This window comes from Ictalurus punctatus, chromosome 14, assembly GCF_001660625.3.
Source record: "Ictalurus punctatus breed USDA103 chromosome 14, Coco_2.0, whole genome shotgun sequence".
In the NCBI taxonomy this organism is placed as follows: Eukaryota; Metazoa; Chordata; class Actinopteri; order Siluriformes; family Ictaluridae; genus Ictalurus; species Ictalurus punctatus.
In genome coordinates, this window is record NC_030429.2 from 18,293,219 (window position 1) to 18,312,773 (window position 19,555).

General features: G+C 38.2%; 2 protein-coding genes across 2 annotated transcripts; one reads left to right on the forward strand and one right to left on the reverse strand.

The window, feature by feature from the left end:
* Positions 1–3,511: 3,511 nt before the first annotated feature.
* zcrb1 (zinc finger CCHC-type and RNA binding motif 1) lies at positions 3,512–4,527 on the reverse strand. Its single transcript, XM_017486156.3, has one exon. It carries the CDS (start codon positions 4,469–4,471, stop codon positions 3,809–3,811), a length of 663 nt encoding a protein of 220 aa, XP_017341645.1. The 5' UTR covers positions 4,472–4,527; the 3' UTR covers positions 3,512–3,808.
* Positions 4,528–4,791: 264 nt separating this feature from the next.
* ticrr (TopBP1-interacting, checkpoint, and replication regulator) lies at positions 4,792–18,422 on the forward strand. The gene is made up of 22 exons (XM_017486154.3): positions 4,792–6,091; positions 6,185–6,437; positions 6,530–6,762; positions 6,897–7,107; positions 7,900–8,041; positions 8,200–8,333; positions 8,967–9,158; positions 9,392–9,534; positions 9,642–9,742; positions 9,909–9,996; positions 10,127–10,209; positions 10,297–10,524; positions 10,605–10,692; positions 10,774–10,849; positions 10,956–11,090; positions 11,215–11,305; positions 11,420–11,478; positions 11,577–11,711; positions 11,873–12,015; positions 13,869–15,897; positions 17,545–17,673; positions 18,024–18,422. The coding sequence occupies exons 1-22, from the start codon at positions 5,414–5,416 to the stop codon at positions 18,170–18,172; spliced, it is 5,520 nt and encodes a 1,839-aa protein (XP_017341643.1). The 5' UTR covers positions 4,792–5,413; the 3' UTR covers positions 18,173–18,422.
* Positions 18,423–19,555: the final 1,133 nt, after the last annotated feature.

Below are 19,555 nucleotides of genomic sequence, written 5' to 3' on the forward strand. Positions count from 1 at the left end.
AGCTGAGGGTGAAGGTGAGGGACTGGCCAAGCATGTCTCCAGACCTAAACCCTATTGAGCATCTGTGGGGCATCCTCAAACGGAAGGTGGAGGAGCACAAGGTCTCTAACATCCACCAGCTCCGTGATGTCGTCATGGAGGAGTGGAAGAGGACTCCAGTGACAACCTGTGAAGCTCTGGTGAACTCCATGCCCAAGAGGGTTAAGGCAGTGCTGGAAAATAATGGTGGCCACACAAAATATTGACACTTTGGGCCCAATTTGGACATTTTCACTTAGGGGTGTACTCACTTTTGTTGCCAGTGGTTTAGACATTAATGGCTGTGTGCTGAGTTATTTTGAGGGGACAGCAAATTTACACTGTTACACAAGCTGTACACTCGCTACTTTACATTGTAGCAAAGTGTCATTTCTTCAGTGTTGTTACATGAAATAATCAAAATATTAAATTCAATATTCAATTATAATCAAATATTTACAAAAATGTGAGGGGTGTACTCACTTTTGTGTGATACTATATATCAGCATGTATATGGCATTGTGTTAATAACGTATGCCTTTTACTTCTATGTCTGTGTGGAGTTGTATATACTCACTTTCTGTGCTTCTAACCTAGATTCTCACACACCACAGAACAGAACCTTCACATGTGCTGGGCTGGGACCAAGAGACAGATTACCTGGAGCATTATGTTATTCTCTCTCTCTCTCTCTCTCTCTCTCTCTCTCTCTCTCTCTCTCTCTCACTCTCTCTTTCTCTCACCACCTCTTTCTTTCTCAGATCTGTAATACAATAGAATAATCTTCTCCCACACACTGTTCTATCAGAGGAACACAGTGAAATGGCACAGTGAACAGAAGGTTCACTTACTTATCTCTCATCTCGGATCTCGTTTTCTCAAATCATGATGAGGGCAATATGCAAGGAAAGACATAAATGGAGCTCTCAATATGTCATGAGGTAAAATAGTTCATATGTATAGGAAATCTATCTCAGTTACTGTGCTGTATTGCTGAAGGAACTTGTTTTTGGTAGTCAAGGTTTGAAACTGAAATTCATATCCAAGCTTGAGCATGCAAAGTAACAGTTTAGTCTCTCATACACTCGTATACAAAATCCAACCCATGACAAGTGCCCACAAGTTATTTATATTTGGGGTAGAGAAAGAGAAGCTTCATTAAGCTTTTCAAACAGAATTTAGACAAAGGACCTTGCACCATTATCAACTAGCTCCTCTTGGTCAGTCATGTAAACAGCCAGTGATGAGAAATGATTGCAGCCAGTGTAGAAGATCAACAAAGAGTAAGACCTAAAATCTTCTGTGGTCTTGGTAATAATCATAAAAAGCTACTATGGGTTTGTTTTTAATTTAAGAACACGCTTTTAGAATTATGCTGCCCATTTGTTTTTTATTGATTTATTTCAGTCTTCAAAATGCAGTCAGCCACTTTTGACAGGGAATGATGAGAGACTTAGGAGTCTAATGTGTAATCAATCATTTTGACAGTAAACAGCCTGTTCCCATGAGAAAGGAAAATGGCTTTTCATGACACTGACTAGTTTTGTGTAGTGCTGACTCACCTTTTCCATTTATGTCATTTTAGATCCGACATGGTATCAGTTCAGATCTTCCTGTGAGAACCATTTTATTTTTTAGATACGATTCCTGCAACACATTAGGACGCTCTTTTATAGGAACTGGTAGTCAGTCTTGTAAAGGACAGCCACTTTTTCCCTTTTTTCTGTATAATTGTGTTAACCATAAACTCCATGGAACTTCTCTTTCAAAACCCTACAGCTGTTTGGGATACTTGTGAGTCCTTTGTCTGCCAGAAAGCCAGTGTTGGGTTCGTGTGTAAGGCCCAGTGTCCATTTGACCCCTTTCCACATTTGAGATATCTGAAATACTGGTTAATCTCTCTTTTTCTCTTTGAATTTTGTTGCCTTTCCTCATTTAGTGTCAAATATGCAAATATTTCTTCTTACAGCTTGTACAAACAAGCCATAATAAAGGTTTACTGTTTTAAGCTGTTCTTTGCTGTTTTTTTGTGTATTTAACTGTGGACATAATTTTGACCCATAATATAATGGATGTAACATTTTTTTCCAACATAATAGGAGGGTTAAAAGAAGATTGTAGATATATTATGCATCTTTATACCACAGCGCCATTGATATCTTGATTCTGATTAGTCAGAAAGTGTTCATTTTCCATAACAGAATGGCTGACAATAGTTTCAGCTGCAAGGCAAATCACCTGTTTATACTCATTCAAATTTAAAATTCAAAGTTATAATTTCTATAGTAACAACTTACACAGGGTTTTGTATGGAGGAGATTTCAAATAAAACACTTCAGCATGTGCTGTTATTGGAAACTAATCAACTTAATTGTTTGTTTTTCTATAATAGATAGCCCCATTTTGTATTATTCACTGCATAACAGTGAGTCACATTTAAATAGCTACACTTTTAGAAATCAGAAATTTAGGTCACATCTATAATCCCCTTAAAGGTTCTTCAGTTACTTTCTCTTGATAAACCATTAAATATTGTATGTATAACCCTATGACTGGGAAGCCTTTGACTCTCCAAAGAATTGTAGTAGAACATAAGATTTCTTTAAATATGTGCTATGCCTTCAGTCAGAGGCAGAACATGTCAAATATCATTTGTTCTTTCATCTTGATTAACCAATTTATCTGGAGCATTTCCAAGGAACACTGAATGCAAGGTGGGAATGCACACAGAATGGAACACCAACCTATCCCACGCCCCCAACGCACAAAGTCAAAGAACTGAAGTTATATAACTGGTTTGCAGTTTTAAACTGAGAGGGATTTTTTTTCTCTATTTTTTTTTTTATCCATTCTCATTTTACTTGTATTTTATTAAAATGGTATAAAATTGGACTTTGTGGTTAGCACATTTGCCTCGAACCTCTGGAGTTGGGGATTAAAATCCCCCCTCTGCCCTGTGTGCACTGAGTTTGCACGTTCTCCCTGTGCTTCGGGAGTTTCCTCCTGGAACTCTGGCTTCTTCCCCCAGTCCAAAGACACGTGCTGTAAGTTGATTGGCATTTACAAATTGTTCACAGTGAATGAATGTGTGTGTGATTGTGCCCTGCAATGGGTTGGCACCCAGTCCCCCACCTTGTACCCTGGGAGAGGCTCCAGCTCCCCATGACCCTGTGTAGGATAAGCGGTATGGAAAATGAACAGATGAATGAATTTTAATTTGTTTTCAGATTTGTATAAGAAAGACTGTGTGCCAGTATTACATTTCTTCACCTGTGGAAAGATGAATCATTGTACATAATAATGTAATCATTTTAATGTTAAGGGTATTTTTAAATTCAATTTCAAACTACTCATATTTTAGCTGAACATGTACTAAATATTAAACTAAATATTCAACAGTTCATCATTACCACAGCTCAACACAAACTAGTCATATTTTGGCTTTATCTGCATAGCATTGCATTATGTCATGGAATCCTTCAGTAAACATCTGTACCGATGAGTAGACATTCTTTGCTTTATTATTTACAATATAAAAGAAAATGAGTAAAGCAATTAACACAGACTTTTAAAAGTCAAATTCAATTCTGAAATGCTGTACAGAGTGACCACAACTTTTCCAATCACAATAAGGTGTTGTTCATGCATCAGTTACTAAAGCTTTCCAAACACCAAGTGACAGATTTATTTCTTTTAACTGTATTTTACTTGCAAGTTCTTGAAAAGCCTTTGAGATATTTTAACTGATCTTTGATAATAAAGATCTTAGGGAGTGGGAAATGTTCATCAGTCAGTCACTCAGCTCTTCCTCATCACTGAAGTATGTGCTCTTCTTGATCCTGGGTTTATACGAGCTGTCTGATGTGGAAGTGTGGCTCGAGTCTCCTGCAGTCTGCTTCCTTCGTCTGTCTTCCTCTTCAATCCGAGCTTGCTGAAAAGCAATGGCCTGGCTTAAACTGTCCAGTGCAGGGTCTTCTCCTTCATCTTCGCTTTCCTCGGGCTCAACCTCGTCGACGTGCTTCATCATCAACTTCTTCTTCTTCTTCTTTTCCTTTTTGGGTGGAGGCTCTCTTTCTCCGAGCAAATTGTTTGGGCAGGAGTAACTCAAGTGACCGTCTTCGCCACACTCGTAACACTTGGACTTGTCGGTGTAGTTTCTTCTCCTGATGAACTCTGCAGCTCTTCCGTTATCAATAGCGATGCTGGCCTTCACCGTCCTGCCGAAGAGCTCCTTGTGGTTCAGAGACCGAGCACAGTTATGAGCAGACTCCCTGTCCAGGAACAGCACAAACGCGACACCTTTACTCTTCCGCGTTTGTTTGTCCTTCACAATCGTCACCTTAACAACTTTGCCGTATTTCGTGCATAACTTGTGCAAGTCGTTATTAGTCAGCGAAAACGGCAGGTTAGAAATGTAAACAGTGCTTTTACTCGGGGCCAAACCGCCACTCATTTTTCACACACTGTCTTCGTTTTTGTGTAAATACGTTTGAACCGGAAGCGGAAATGACGAACCTCTCACTAGAACAAGTATTTGTTTACTCGTCGTATTATTGGCTCATGGGTTGTCAGTTTATTTGTTTTTTGTTTTAAATTAAAAACAGAGCAAGTAACAAACACAGAATAGCATACAATAGTACAAAATAAATAAATTAACAATGTATTCAAGACCTTTGTTAGCATTGTTTTCATAATACACAACGATATATTTTAATGTAAAATAGTATTTAATCTTTACTAAATTAAAGATAAATTCTCCCAATTATTTGCAAACAAAAGGATGTACGTTTGTAATCTCCCAAAATACGCTTTTCTTCCGCAAACGTTTCAAAGAATCAAAAACAGCACTCCGTTTCCTCTCTCTCTCTTTTTTTTTTTCAAAAGACGTTATTCGGTTTGATTGACGTTACACTGAGCCTATCATAGGCGGCGAAATGAATGACGCAGTGGAACAGACGCTTCAGCCAATGACAGCTCGATTTTGGAAAGTCAACTCTGAAGCGCCAAGTGTTTGAGTTCGGCAAACGAAGGGAGAAAAATGGCGATATGAATTCGTTATAAATTGTGCTTTTAATGTAACGTTTTATACGTAGTACGTATATTTCATTCCGTGAGGATGTTAAAAATTGTTGTTTTTTATAGTTCGTGGTAAATGTAGACCTTTAGATACTTTACAGCAAGTTAGTTGTGTTTGAGTTTGTTTAGCTACTGTGCTAACATAACGTTAAGATGTTGCTAATGGAGCATGTCACGTAGCCAGCTAAGTAAACTAGACTTATTGAAAAATCCAGCCATGCAGTCTCCACTTTTATATGTGTTTAGTCGAGTCAGGTACATAGATTTAACCAATACTGACATTATTTAACATTATTAATGCATTTCCAACCATTTTACGATGGCTGCTCATAATGTTGTTTTTGCTATCGACGTGGACTATCAGTCTGAAGAGCTCCACCTCCCAAGAGACTTGTATCTGAGTTCTTTAAAGCAATGGATATTAAAAGTTCTGCTTTCCTTGGGTAGTAAGTATGGTTTCGAGAACGTGCGATGGGGTTACAAGTTTTTCCATTCAAGAACTGTAAAAAGTGCCAGTCTTATAACAAGAAGCACAGATTTCAGAGAACTTCAGGAGAAAGCGTTCAGTGAATTTGAGGTGGAATTTGTCCATAAAGTTGGTGTCGATCAAAAATCCTCTGGTGAGCAGAACAGACTGCGACCGAGCCCAGCCGTCTGTGTGCAGAACACACTAAAGGAGATCCTTTTGGACTTCCAGTGGGACAGACCAGACATAACTTCTCCCACGAAACTCTCATTGCGACCCAGGAGGTTAACCAGGAGCACAGCAAATATTCCTTTGGCAGATGATGATACTTCATGCCAAGGACAAAATGTTGTGTTCGTGGTCTCAGCATGTCCTTATTCCAGAAAAGAGGTGATGGAGTTTTTGCAGCTGCGCAGTGGTGACGTTGGAAGTCCGAAGGATTTAGCTGAGCTTATTGTACCAAAGAGTCTAATGGACATGCTGGTTCATCAGAAAGTTGGCCTGCACTGGGCCGATTGCAGTTCTCATGAGGTATGTTTAAACCTTTTTTAATAATGTGGCCGTTTAAACTGCATACGTATATCAAACAACCACTTTGTGTGATGCGAAGCACTTTTTCGGCAGGTTAATGATGAGACTGATGAGTACACTGGCTTGAAGACCGTCATGGAGGCGCTGCAGCCAGTAGCTGGAAAAGTGATTCCTGTACTCATCCCTGGTATGAACCTGAAACATAAAGATCCTAACCCAAGCACAAGGGAAAACAAGGGAGCGCTTGCCTTTCCAACTGGCTCAAGTACAGCATACATTTTGTCCTCTGAAAAGACCTACAAGCGAGCCTTTCCGGCTCTTGTAGGAACGCTTTGCTGGGGTGCAGGTAATGAATATTGGCCCAGAAAAGTCTGTTTTGACATAATTATGAATCTCATGTAGTTTAACTTTGACACCAGTATTCCCTTGTGTTACCAGATGAGGACAAACAGACCTGTAGTGTTTCACTGGAGCCGGTGTCGTGCAGACAGAGGCGTCTGTGTGGTCCTGTAGAGGTGACTCTCAGAAGCGTGCTTCTCGGCCTGGACACCTGCCGTCTCAAACAGTCCGCTTCAGAGTGCTGGGTCCTGTTTCGTCCAGAAAAATCAGAGCAAGATCAAGTTGCTTTTCAAAGTCTCTTCAAGGAGCTTTTCATTCTAGCTTCTGACATGGTAACAACATTTATCTACGCATAAGCTACTTTAAAAGCAGTCGTGAACTGAAACAAGCCATAGCGCTTCTTTGTGACATGCCTTATTAGGATTGAACACACATAGTGCTAAAAATTTTTTCCGCGTTTGGACAGCTTGCAGATGTCAGTGAAGGAGGTCAGGTCCACTCTGCAGTACTGTCAGTATTGTCCTCCAGTCTGGCTCTTCTGACAATTCTCCACAGTGAGGAGGCTCTGAGTACATGTCTTGTCCCATCAGAAACCACAGATCTTCCTGACACCTCAGATCTACCGGAGATTGTCAGTAGTGTTCTCAAAAATATCATGGAAGATGAAGATACCTCAGGTATGTACGTCACAAATGTTTTAATAAGCTGCTATGACTTTTTTCCAATGGCAAAACACAGACTCGCTCGAGATATTAGGTGTAACTAAGAAGCTAACATGCTTCACCCCTGCAGCAATGTTAAACTCTAAAGCTGCTTTCACATGGTTTAAATCAATCCCTAGTGCATTTCCCTGTTTAATCAGATGGTGTGAACCAAAGTAATCTCTCTAAGACTGCTGGTCGATGTCTACTCCCAAGAAAACTCTGTTGTGGTTAGATTGTAGTTACCATATTTTTGATGCACTAAGGGTTGTGTATAGGCTTTTTTTATTTTTTTCGACACATGAACTGGATGTAAGGGATGATGGCAGAATGGCTGTCAGAAATCTAATCTAGCTTGCTGCAGAATTGCCATGTGTTCTTTATATTGGAGCTGAAAATACTAATGTCCTACAGTTATTTATTATTTGTGTATTATTTATGATTTCTATGTGCATTTGAAAGGTCTGTTTATCTTTTCCGTTTCCATATTTCTGATGAATTAAATAAATTATTTGGTCTGCTCAAATCTGTGCAGTGTGAAAGTAAATTGGACCAAGTAGGAAAAAACCCCCCAGAAGATTAAATTTTACTCGGACTATGCAAACGAACTAATAACTTAAAAAGGGGTCTTAGTTGACTTGGATTGTCTTGTCTATACCCATCATGTTACATCCTAAGAATTATGTTGTGGAAGAGGAGAGGAGCAGTATCTAGAAGCAGTAAATATTCATTTTTAATGCATTTTGAAATAACAATTGCATTCCCCAGAACAACCGAGTCCACATCAGATTCCTGAATGGGCAACACAAGAGCTTCAGCAGTGGACTAATCTAACAACAGAGCTTACAGAGGGCTGGTTTCCTCTATCTGACCAATCTGGGATTAGTTGCCATTTAATGGAGTCAATGAGGTGTTATTTCTTATTTGTTACTATTAGAAGTGCTACTATAAGTCTTATTATCCATCGAGCCATTTGATAGAAGTTGATTAGGAGTTGTTTCTACAATGAGTAATAATAAAATGATTATTATTAAGGCATATGCCACTTACTGCTTCACCCCCCCGTAGGCTTCTGCATGCTGCTCTAGAGGAACAAGAACAAACAGAAGATGACACTCAGGAGCAGGAGCTGACGAACAGCCTAGCAGAGCTTTATCAAAACAATAAAGATGGACCCAGCAGTGGTTCGAAAGGCAAAAAACGTTAGTACAGCCCTAATAGCTATTGATATTCTAATATTTGATCCAGTCTATTATTATTTAACATGGCGGGTACAGTGCAGTGAAAAAGTATTTACCCTCACCTTGTTCCTCATCCCTTCTGGAATTTCAACTTTGGCATAGTATGTTACTGGGAAAGGCCTTTTAACCAAATTCATGCTCTCGAAAAAGTTCTATTTAAGTGTTTATTTGATTGAACAGGGTCTGCAGTAATCAGGCCTGGTTGTGTCTTGTCCAGCTGAACCCCATTATGAATGCAGTTTCATAGATTTGGGAAATTAGTAGCTATAAGGGCAGAAACATTTTCACACAGGCCCAGTTGGTATTGGATAACTTTATTTTTTTCGCTTCAGTAAATAACATGATCATTTACAAACTGTATTTTGTGTTTACTCAGGTTACCTTTGTTTGATCTTAGATTTTGTTTTCATTTCTGAAACCATTTAGTACGAGATATATACACAAAAGCAGGAGAAATCAGGAAATACTTTTTCACAGCACTATATATAATCTTTGGAAATATTTGTAGGGGCATTATTTACAAAACCTTTATGATTTTGAAATTCAGTTTGCATGTTGAATACGAACAGTTTACTAATGACCTCGGTTCTGTAGGAGGTACTCAGCGTACACCAGTTCGCCAGAAGATGAAGACCATGAGTCGCTCTTTGCAGATGCTGAATGTTGCTCGCTTCAATGTAAAAGCACAAAAGAGTCAGACAGAAACCGATTTTTCCAGCTCTTCCAAAGGCACAGGGAAACGAGGCAAGAGATGCTCCAGGGAAAGGACCAGACCTGGTCCCATGCGTGAGTAATAAAAAAAGTTTTAAGTATATTATAAAATGAATTTTTCCTTTTGTTTGGTTTTATTTGTACTGTATTTGTACAACTCTTGTAATTTTTGTGAGTCTGTTTTTGCTAGGAAGATAGCCTTAGATGCTGACATGGCATTAATAGCTACACTATTACTATAAAACGAATGCTCATGTGAATTTACAGTGGCTCTGAAAGTAATGATTTGTATATGTAATTTATCCTAGATTTTAAAAACGAAGAGGAACTGCTTTCCCATTTGAACCTGAGGTATCAACAAGCTGTGGAGGATAAGAGCCTCGCTCTCATCGCTCAAGTGCAGGATCTGCTCTCAGTGGTGGAAACCTTCATTGATAACATTGATACCGGGGTGAGCAAGACCAATTAGATGTGTCATTACAGACACTGTAATGACATTGTCTGCTTTAGTGAAAATGTTTGTAGTTATTGACCATTTTATCGTGTCTTCATTGGCAGGCTTCGTTCTTAAATATAATCAAGAAGAACCTCTTAAAAAGCACACAGTCCATTCGTCAGCTCTATGGGAGTACTGCAGATGCTGAGAGTAAAGTCAGAGAGTATGTGTTGCTCTTTTGTTAACATCTTAAATAAACAATTCTGTCTTAAGGATATTATAGATAGCAGAAACATTTATTATTATTATTATTATTATTATTATTATTATTATTGTTGTTCACTTGTGGAATAATGCAAAAACTTTTTTTTTAATCTGTTACCTCTAAGTTGTCAGCTACAGGTAGTTCTCAGACTTGAGCTGTGCAAACCACTGTCTTCAGATGATCAAGATCATATGGAGCAGATGGTGGAGGAGGTAAGAAGATTTTGCTGAAAGTAGTAAAGATTAGGCATTGTTTTGTTTCTAATTATAATGTGCTAATAATGGAATTTAACCTAAGCAAAACATCCCACTGTAATGAGCTTTCCGTTGGGATTCGTCTTAGGTGGCTGGAATGCTGCGGGTGATATCTTTGACAAAAGACCCTGTTTACCTGTCAAAGTTCATGCAGGAGGAGGTTTTGCCAGTGTAAGTACTTGAACTCTGATGGAATACAAATTGTGAAGTTGTAATTAAAGTTGATTCTGTTCTAACTAGAAATGGTATGTTTTATAGGTACCTGACTGGCATACCTAAGGTCCTGGCAGATGTCTACCACAGTCTTGGAACCCAGCTGCCTGCGGTACTAGTTGCAGTCCTGCCTGCTGATTTTTTTAGTGATGACTCAATGGCAAAGGAAAGTGTTTCTGTAAGCCCCTCACCAGTGTCAGCCACACAGAGCCTGGTCTCCAGTGTCGGAGATCAGCTTGAAGAGTTACGCAATCGCTCCGCTAAAAAGAGAAGGTGGGTAACAAACAGAAAGAATATTCTCTTCACATGTTGATGACAGAATTGTGTATAATGCACTGTTCGTTTACTATCAGAACCAGCATGCTTACACGTCATAAGAGCATGACGGAGGCCCCACAGAATATCCGGCAAATAGAGATTCCCAGGAAATCCACACGACAAGTGAGTATAGTTCGGTTTTAATGTTTTTGATGCACTTTTGACTGGGAAAATCACGGCCACTGCTTTACTCTATCGTGACAGGCCAAACCAAAGGAATATATTCCTCAAGGAAAGCTCAATGTAGGAGGCCAACCATCTCAAAAACAAACAGTTGAAGGCATGTAATGCAAAATCTTATTGCTAAATACTTCAGGCTTTAAGTATAATGTTTTGTAGTAGACAAATGTATTGCCTTTCTGTAAACTATCAACAATATTTTGCAGAAGTGACAAAGGTGAGGAGAAACCTCTTTAACCAGGAGACAATGTCCTCCTCAAAGAAAGCGAAAATGCCTCGGAGCCAGTCTGTATCAGCGGTAGATGTAATGAAGAAACGGAAACGATCACAGATGGAATGTGGTAATAAACATTTGCTATTGTTGTCAAAGAATATAATATGAGACAATACATCTTTTGATGAGTGTATTACTTTATTATTATTATTATTATTATTATTATTTTAAAAACAGTTTTCCAATTACAGGACAACACACTTTACTTACAAAAAAAGTATCCGAGACCCCCCTGCATAAGCAGGTATCAAATCGTCTATTATATAGACAAAGGAATAGCAGGTAAGTTTCACAAATGAAGCAGTAATGCTGTTTGTCATGACATTGAGCACATGGTTCTTGAATTATTCTTTTAACTCAAAAGGGTGAATCAGTAGTGCATGTCTTCTTTGTCAGGAATTCTGGTGACACTGATATGGTGATTGTTGAGGAGTCTCCAGTTAAACCTGCTACGGGTCAGTTACTTTTATTTATCGTAATGGTGTATGTTAAAAGAAACATTTTGTTAAGATCTTTGTTTTATTTTTATCTTGACATCCTTTTTTTTTGCTAGATTTGAGGAGGAGTCCTAGAATAAAAAAACTTGCAAGGAGACATTCCAGTGTCTTCTATTCAAGCTCACAACCACGCTCTCGAAATTTGGATAGAGCCTTGTCCTCCTCACAGCTCCCAGTCTCTGAAAGTAAAGGTGAACAAGAACATGTTGTTTTTGGATATGCATTATTTTTCCATTCTTACTGGGACCATAACACACATAGTAGATAAGTATTGATCTTTAAATTTTAAGATCTTGATATCCTCTGAGGTTATATAATAATATTTGGTTTTTTTTTGTGCTCACAATTGTAGGTGCTATTAATATTCAGGCTGTTAAGTCACCAATGAGACTTCTTTTTGGTGCTGCTGAGTCCCCTGCTCGCCCTTCCACATCCAAATCTATCATTAGAGACGCTGAAGTTGATCGGCTCGGGTCGACAGATTCTGTCTTTGAGGTAATAAATCTTCCAACACCAATGAACATACAAGGTTGTGTATTTTGGCGGTTCTCCTCACATTACACTGTGGTTCTACTCTGCCGGCAGAAAGGAAATAAGCATTTTTCGATCCGTATAAACAAGCAAATTATTTTATTGCCAAAAGTATGTTATAAGTTTAGTCAGGACACTGTTGGCTTTCTGTGTGTGAAGTGTTTAGCTACTGCTGAACAGGGAGATCAGAACAGATCTTATTAATCTTTTGCCTTTTACTAAAGATTTCCGTGGGGTGGAAAAGGGAGGGGATTGAGCCCCCTGATGGGCAAACAGTTCACACCTCTCCACAATAACATTGGTACAGAGCTAAAATGGACAGCACAACAAAAGCTTTTTTTTTTTATTGTAAAACGGCATATACAACTGCCACAATAAGATTATAACATTTAAATCCAATATCAGACTACAAAGACGAAAATTCAGTTCATTCCTGCTTTTTATAAAGCATGCACATTTTTATTGTTATATAGTCCATCAGCGTTATTGAAGGGAAAAAAAATGCAAAGTTCCACATTTAGTCACAGATGTCATCTTTGAAATGCATTAAATGTTTTGGTATCCCACGCCTCTGGATTTTAGTAATTAGCCATACATTGTAGTTACACACATTCGAAAATAGTGCTATCTGCCTTGGCTACGCTGACTAAACCGTGGTGCAAGTTTTAATAGGTCAGTCTTACTTTATTGACACCCACATGACCCAATTGTAGAAAGTTTTAGATTTCACACAAGACCTCACTTGCCAAGATTTACCTTTGTTTAGATAACCTCAAACAGAATTTTAGTTGTTGAAGATAACTCCTTCAAATTTTGGATGCTTATAGTCCGGCGTCTCTGAGAGCAGGAATGGGATTGATATCATCAATTATTTTTGAGATATAAACATTTGTGTGAACAAAACCCAACCTTTTTTAACAAATATATATTGCCCCTAGGTGGCTTGGTAAAAACAGAACTACTTATGAAATACTGCAAATTCTTAAAGCCCTGAGTGTCTACTTTCATATGAGCCATTAACCACTACTGTGGAGTGTGACATGACAAATAAATTCAGTGCTGAACTCAAGCAACCGCAAAACAGGCGAAAAGTCATCTGGGGGAAAAAAAAAGAGTTAATGAATGTAATCTAATTATTAAATCTTAGACATGTTAGGCAAACGTGCTGTTTTTTTTTTTAAAGCCATTTAAGCTTTTTGTTCTTGCACTTTGCCCATGCAGAACCTAAACCTTGTGTCATACTGTGGAGCATTTTGTGTGTCGTATTGTGATGATATTTTAGTTGATGTTATTTAAAATTGATTTTTAAGCCATCAAGCTTTAGATTAGGAAATGAAATCTCTAACAATAAATCATTAAATTGCAGAGCCCATGGTGGTTTCCAGATTTATCTTAAGAACCACAGTTGTGTACAGCACAATGCGTATACTGTGTTTTATATGGGTATATTGATCCATTTGATTTCCCTTGACACTTAGATGCAGGAGCAAAATTAAAAGCCTTTAATTTTTTTCTGAAAAATATGTAAAGTAACATTTTAACCATGTTGGGGGAAAAAAAGAAAGAATAATAGTTAATATTTATTTAAAAAATAAGAAAATACATTTTTATAACCCTACCCCGAGTATGTATTTAATCAAAAAGCATCTACTGGATAAGTTATTATTGTTATTTATTTACTTGTTTGTTTCTTTTGCTAAATATGTAATCTACAGTATATGACAAAGATTGCTTCCTATGTGCTAAAATCTCCTAAAAGGGAATGTCTCTTTGTTTTCATTACCATGCTGACATACGTTTATATATTTTCCCCCCAGAATTGCAATAAAACCCCAAGAAAATCTCCATACAAACAGCTTGGTTCTTCAGTCGGGAGCAGAACTCCAAGGACACCCAGTTCTTCCTCCAAAGCTCAAAGCTGTTTCTTCCCTAAGAGCCCAGGCTGTGCTGTAGGAGAGAACAGTATGGTCCTCCGAGGAAGTCCATTTAGATCTCCTGCTTCAAAAAGTTTAGTGCTGGAAACACCACAGAAAAGCCTACTGAAGAGCATTCTTAAAACCCCTGTGAAAAGCTCTGTGGAATGTTGGTCCCCTTCTGGCCCATCTGTTAGGAGCCCCAACATGAGAACCCCAAGGAAAAGTGTGACTTGGTCTCCATCTCCATGGAAAGCATTGCCAGAACAACCATTTAAAGTCCCAGATTCTCCAGTTTCCTCCATTAGATATTCCCCAAGATTGATCACACCAAGCAAACTTTGCAGAGGTCAGGGTGATATTTTCAAAACTCCCGAAAAATTAAGCCAACAAAAAAGCAAGTTGTCCCCTAAAACGGCACAAAGAGTATCTGAAATTACTAGTAATGTTGGCAGAGAAGAACCCCAGCTGGGTCAGAGGTCAGACAAAATTAGAAGAACGTTAAGTTTGCCAGAAAAAGGTGACCCACAGAGTCCAGATTTTCTTTCCTATGATCATCCATCACCACCAACACCAAGAATAAAAACACCTAGTAAAAGCCCTGGACCAACACACACAATGTGTACTCGTTCTGGAAGCACACCACTTAAACGTTCCTCTACTCTGAATCGTGACAAAGCTAAAGGCCTAACTGATGGCTCTTCCTCCAGAAAAGATACATCTCCACTTATTAAGGAGAGCTCACCAGAACTAACTCTTAGATGGGCATCATCTGGCAGTCATACACCTGTTCAAAATCATCCAATGACTTTGTCAGATGAGACTGAGCATAATCAGGCACTACATCATGAGACTTGGACAACAAAAGGTATTGATGGACAGAATGAAAGCATTGAGATGATGGAGGAGGCATCATCCTCAGACACCCAACAGTTTGACTCCTCACAGTTCAGTGCTACTTCTGACGAGAGTATTGCTATAGCAGAAGCTTCTGTAGTGAAGACCGAATTAACTGGTGGCATTAAGATGAACATTTCTTTCTCACGGAAGTCATCTAAATTCTTAGAGGTTTTTGAATTCACAGGCACACCAACTCATCCTGCCAAAATTACGCAAGGGTGTAGTAGATATGGCTTCCGTCAGACTCCAGATCGGCAACAAAGAAAGGCAGCAGCACGACTCGGTTATTCTCCTGGGCTTCCAACGTTCTCCAGGCCACAAGCTTCAGGAACGCCTGCACATAGAAAGAAGCAGCCTGCTGAACCCAACCCTCTTACTTATCAAGTAGAATTGGAAATGCAGGGATCAGGTTTACCTAAGCTTAAGTTCAAACGTACTGACTCTTTCAATTCGGGTGAAACATCTGATAATGCAACCAAAGGACTAGTTTCACATATAAATAACAAGCCATCTAGAGTTGATAGCCCACTTACACATTGTTCTAAACATCGAGAACCTAGTTGTATATCCCCATCTCATTGTACACCTGGAAAAGGAGGTGTTCAGAAATATATATGCCAGTCAATCACTCCTACAAGGCTGCATACTAATAGCCCTTCTCCCCTGGGTCCTGGGGAACACATGCCTTGGACCCCATCTCCTCAGAGCCTAGGAAGGTCAACCCCAGAGAACTTCAGGACTTGGCCTCGCAAGAAAAGGGCATGGACAGGTTTGTTGGGGACTAAGGAGATCAAGGAAGGTGCTGAGATCTTCGAAGACCCAGAGCTTGATGGGGTGTTCAGACTACCAGGGACTGAAGACCCTAAGGAGTTGAGGGATGCTCCTGCTTTTAAATACACATTAGGTATTCCATCCAAGCACTGCTCTTCAGAGGAGATGGACTGGGCAGAGTCTGTGGTGCAGAACTGTGACAAAAGAGACATGAAATGTGATGAGTTGTCAAGGATAAGTGGGAACGGATCACTTGGCTCAGGTAAGACTTGTACCAAATATCACTTATTAGCAGCTTTATGATTCATTTAAATTGTAATACAAACTTCTGCTTGACTAATTCAAATGGTTATGTGAAATCTCCAATCAGGGTGCTACTACATATAAATTATATGATTAAAAATAAACATTTAATACATAATGCATGAACTCTCTCATACATTTTGGTCCATAAATATTTGCACATTGACAAACTTATTATTTTAACTGTTTGCCTCAATATATCGAGTAAAAATAAAATAATGAATACGAGCTCAAAATTCCAGTGAAGCAAGCCATCATGTGGTGGATGACAAAAGAATTCTTCCCCAAGTGAGGACAAATCGCTTCACAACAGTTGGCCAGATCAAGAAGACCTTCCAGGAAGAAGGCATATCTATGTCAACAATCAAGAGAAGACCATAGTAAATACAGATTGTTTTTGGTAAGCCTCAAAAACAGGATAACCAGATTGCCAAAAACATCTAAAAGAAAAAAGCCCATACAGTTCTGGAACAACATCTTATGTCCAAATGTGACAAAGATTGACTTGTACTAGAATGATTGGAAGAGTGTGGAGAATGAAAGGAGCTGCTCATGATCCAAAGTATACCACCTCAACCCATGGTGTGGGAATGTATGGCCGCCACGGGAACTGGTTCCATTGTATTTATGGATGATGTAACTGCTGACAAAAGCAGCAAGATGAATTCTGAAGCGTATAGGGCTATTATTTGCTTAGATTCAGCCAAATGCATAAAGTACTTCATAAAGCAACCCAAGACTTTATTTAAGGCAAAGAAGTTGAATGTTCTGCAACGGCCAAGTCAGTCACCAAAGACATGAAGGTAAATACATCCCAGGAACATGAGGAACTGAAGACAGATGCAGTAAAGGAGAAGAAACCCAGAATTCTGTGATGTTTATGGATTCCAGACTTCACAAAGTCATTGATTTCAAAGGAAAAAAAACCTAATATTTAAAATGGCTATTTAAATTATAATTGTTAGTTTGTCTAAATACTTTTAGTCCCTTAAAAATTGGGGGACCACATCCATAAAGTGCTGTAATTTTTAAACCATTAACCACAATTTGGATGTAAATACCTTCAGATTAAAGCTGAAAGTCTGCAGTATTCATTGTTTAATTTAAACTTCAATGTACAGTGGTAGAAAACAAAACATGTGCAAAAGTCCAAAAATTTATGGACCACACAAATCTTCTACTTCACTCAAATTCATGCGATCAGCCAAAACATGCATGATTTTTGCTCTGTGTCTGGTTTTATATGGATCCAGAGAACCAGAACGAACTTTCCAGATATCTGTTGTATTTACTGGGAATGGATTTGTTACTCTGCTGTTTTTAGTGGCGAGGTGTTACATAATGCAAACAAATGTGAAATCTGAAATTTCAGACTAATCTGGCATAAATGTTCATATAATATTTCCAAAGAATTCCTACTGATTTTGATTTTTGTAGGCATAAAACATAAACTTGCAACAAGACACTTTATATATATTTATTATAACATTATCGGTACATGCCTGCATGTTAGCTGTGTTGGCTTCAGTGGGAAATAAAGTAAGCAAAATTTGGACATGAAATATCATATTGTCTTTATGGACTATGTGGGTGATTGTTTCCACAGTGGTCACCCCTCCACACTCCACAGTGAAGAAACAAGTGTCTGCCAGTGGAATCCTTGCTCTTACACAGTCACCCCTTTTATACAAAGGGAAAAAGGCCTCTGCTACCATGGAAACCACACAATCTGATGGTGAGACGAGTCTACCAGAGACACGTGATATAAAGGCTATATGTACTTAAACAGGCACAGTCTAAATATTAAGATTAGACAGGGTCAAATACTTCCATCCATCCATCTTCTACCATTTACTCCTTCTTCAGGGTTGTGGGGGGTCAAATACTTATTTATACATAAATACAATATATAAATACATATTTCATTGTAAGGTGCCATAGCAGGATGCTTCCACACTTTAATTCAACCTGTGTTGGATGTTTAATATAACCCTGAAGTCTGGTATCATACAAAACATTTTGATTTTACATCAGTTGCATTATATATGCATTATTTTTACTTTCGGTTCTGTGATCTTCCCACAGAATCAAGTGGAAACTCTGAGCAGTACGGTAATAAGGGCATGCACACATTTAATGTCTCGCCTATTAGCCAACCACGGAGGCGCCAGGCTTGTGTTAGGATGTACAGCCGGAAGAGACTGCTGGACCCATATGTTTTTGATGAACATTAATACTTTTTGATGTCACTGTATTTTATTTATGTATTTCTGTTTCATAATTGCTTGTCTTGATTGTTTTTATTCTTTAGGTGGACTTTAGGATTTTATGCACTATTGTATATATTTTTAATTATGTGAAAAATCTCAAAATGGTCAGATATTTCATGTCATTTTAGTGTCATGCCTTTTTAGTTTGTGTTTTCTTCAGGTACTAGATTGTTGAACATTTTCTGCAATTAAATTTTCTTCTCCTACCTCTCAAGATGATTAATTTCTTTGTGTCTTCATGCAATGTGGCATAGCTCTTAGGGTGAGAACATTTAAACCGAAAAATATGATTCATTATGGTATATACTGATAAACAATGTTCCATGTTCGCTTTTATTTCTAGTGCGATGGTAGTGGTGCTATTTTCATACTGTACACAGACCAAAAATATTTTTATTGCTCGTTTTGTCAGGATCTTGATAAGTAGAAAAAGTAATTGCAAGAAATGTTGAACTAAATAAATGTGTAAATGTAAAACAAATGATGTTAATAAAGATTATGTTCTTAAGAATTTTCGGTTTCCTTTAGAGGCGTGATAGAAATATTCTGCAAGAGTTTTTGAATTTCAAAATCAAAATGCCATCATGTCTACCAAACGGCAACACACAACTGCTTACTCATTTACAGATCCTTTATAATGTGGCCATCTACTGGGCATAAAGTGAACTGCACCAGGCCCTGCTTATTCTTGCAAAGACTCAATATGTACATCTTAAATTAAGAAAATTAAGATGCTTACTGGTTGTTGTTGTTTTTTACCTTAAAATTCACTCATTCAATTTTAGCTATGAGTTATATAATCAATGGAATTTATTCAAGAATTGCTCAAAGAGAAATGAAAGACTAGAGGGGAAATCTGTTGCTCAGGCCCTGTGGAACAGGTCCTTAACAGCATCCATCTCACCACTAAATGGTCCTGTGAACCATAAGTTTTCACAATTATTTAATTTTTTTTGGAGGGGGTGCTCAATATCAGATCACATCAGGTTTTTTTCATTGGAAAACGTAGGATCCAATGTTCAGAACAAAGGGTTTTACTCAATATACTTCCTCTTTCAGAAAAATGGTAATTTCCCTCTGATTGGCATGTTGGAACTAAACCACCATCACATCTCACTGTGCTGCTATTTCTACTGATTTATTGTACTGCACTATAGCAATGAATACTTGAATACTATACAAATGAATACTTTTTAATAATCTGTTGTACCACTGTATCTACAAATTTATGTTTGTCTCAATATACCTTTTTTGTTATTTATGTGAATTTTATAACTTTGTTCTGTACTACTGGGAGCACACACCAAATTTCATTGTACTTGTACAATGACAGACATCCAGCCTCTC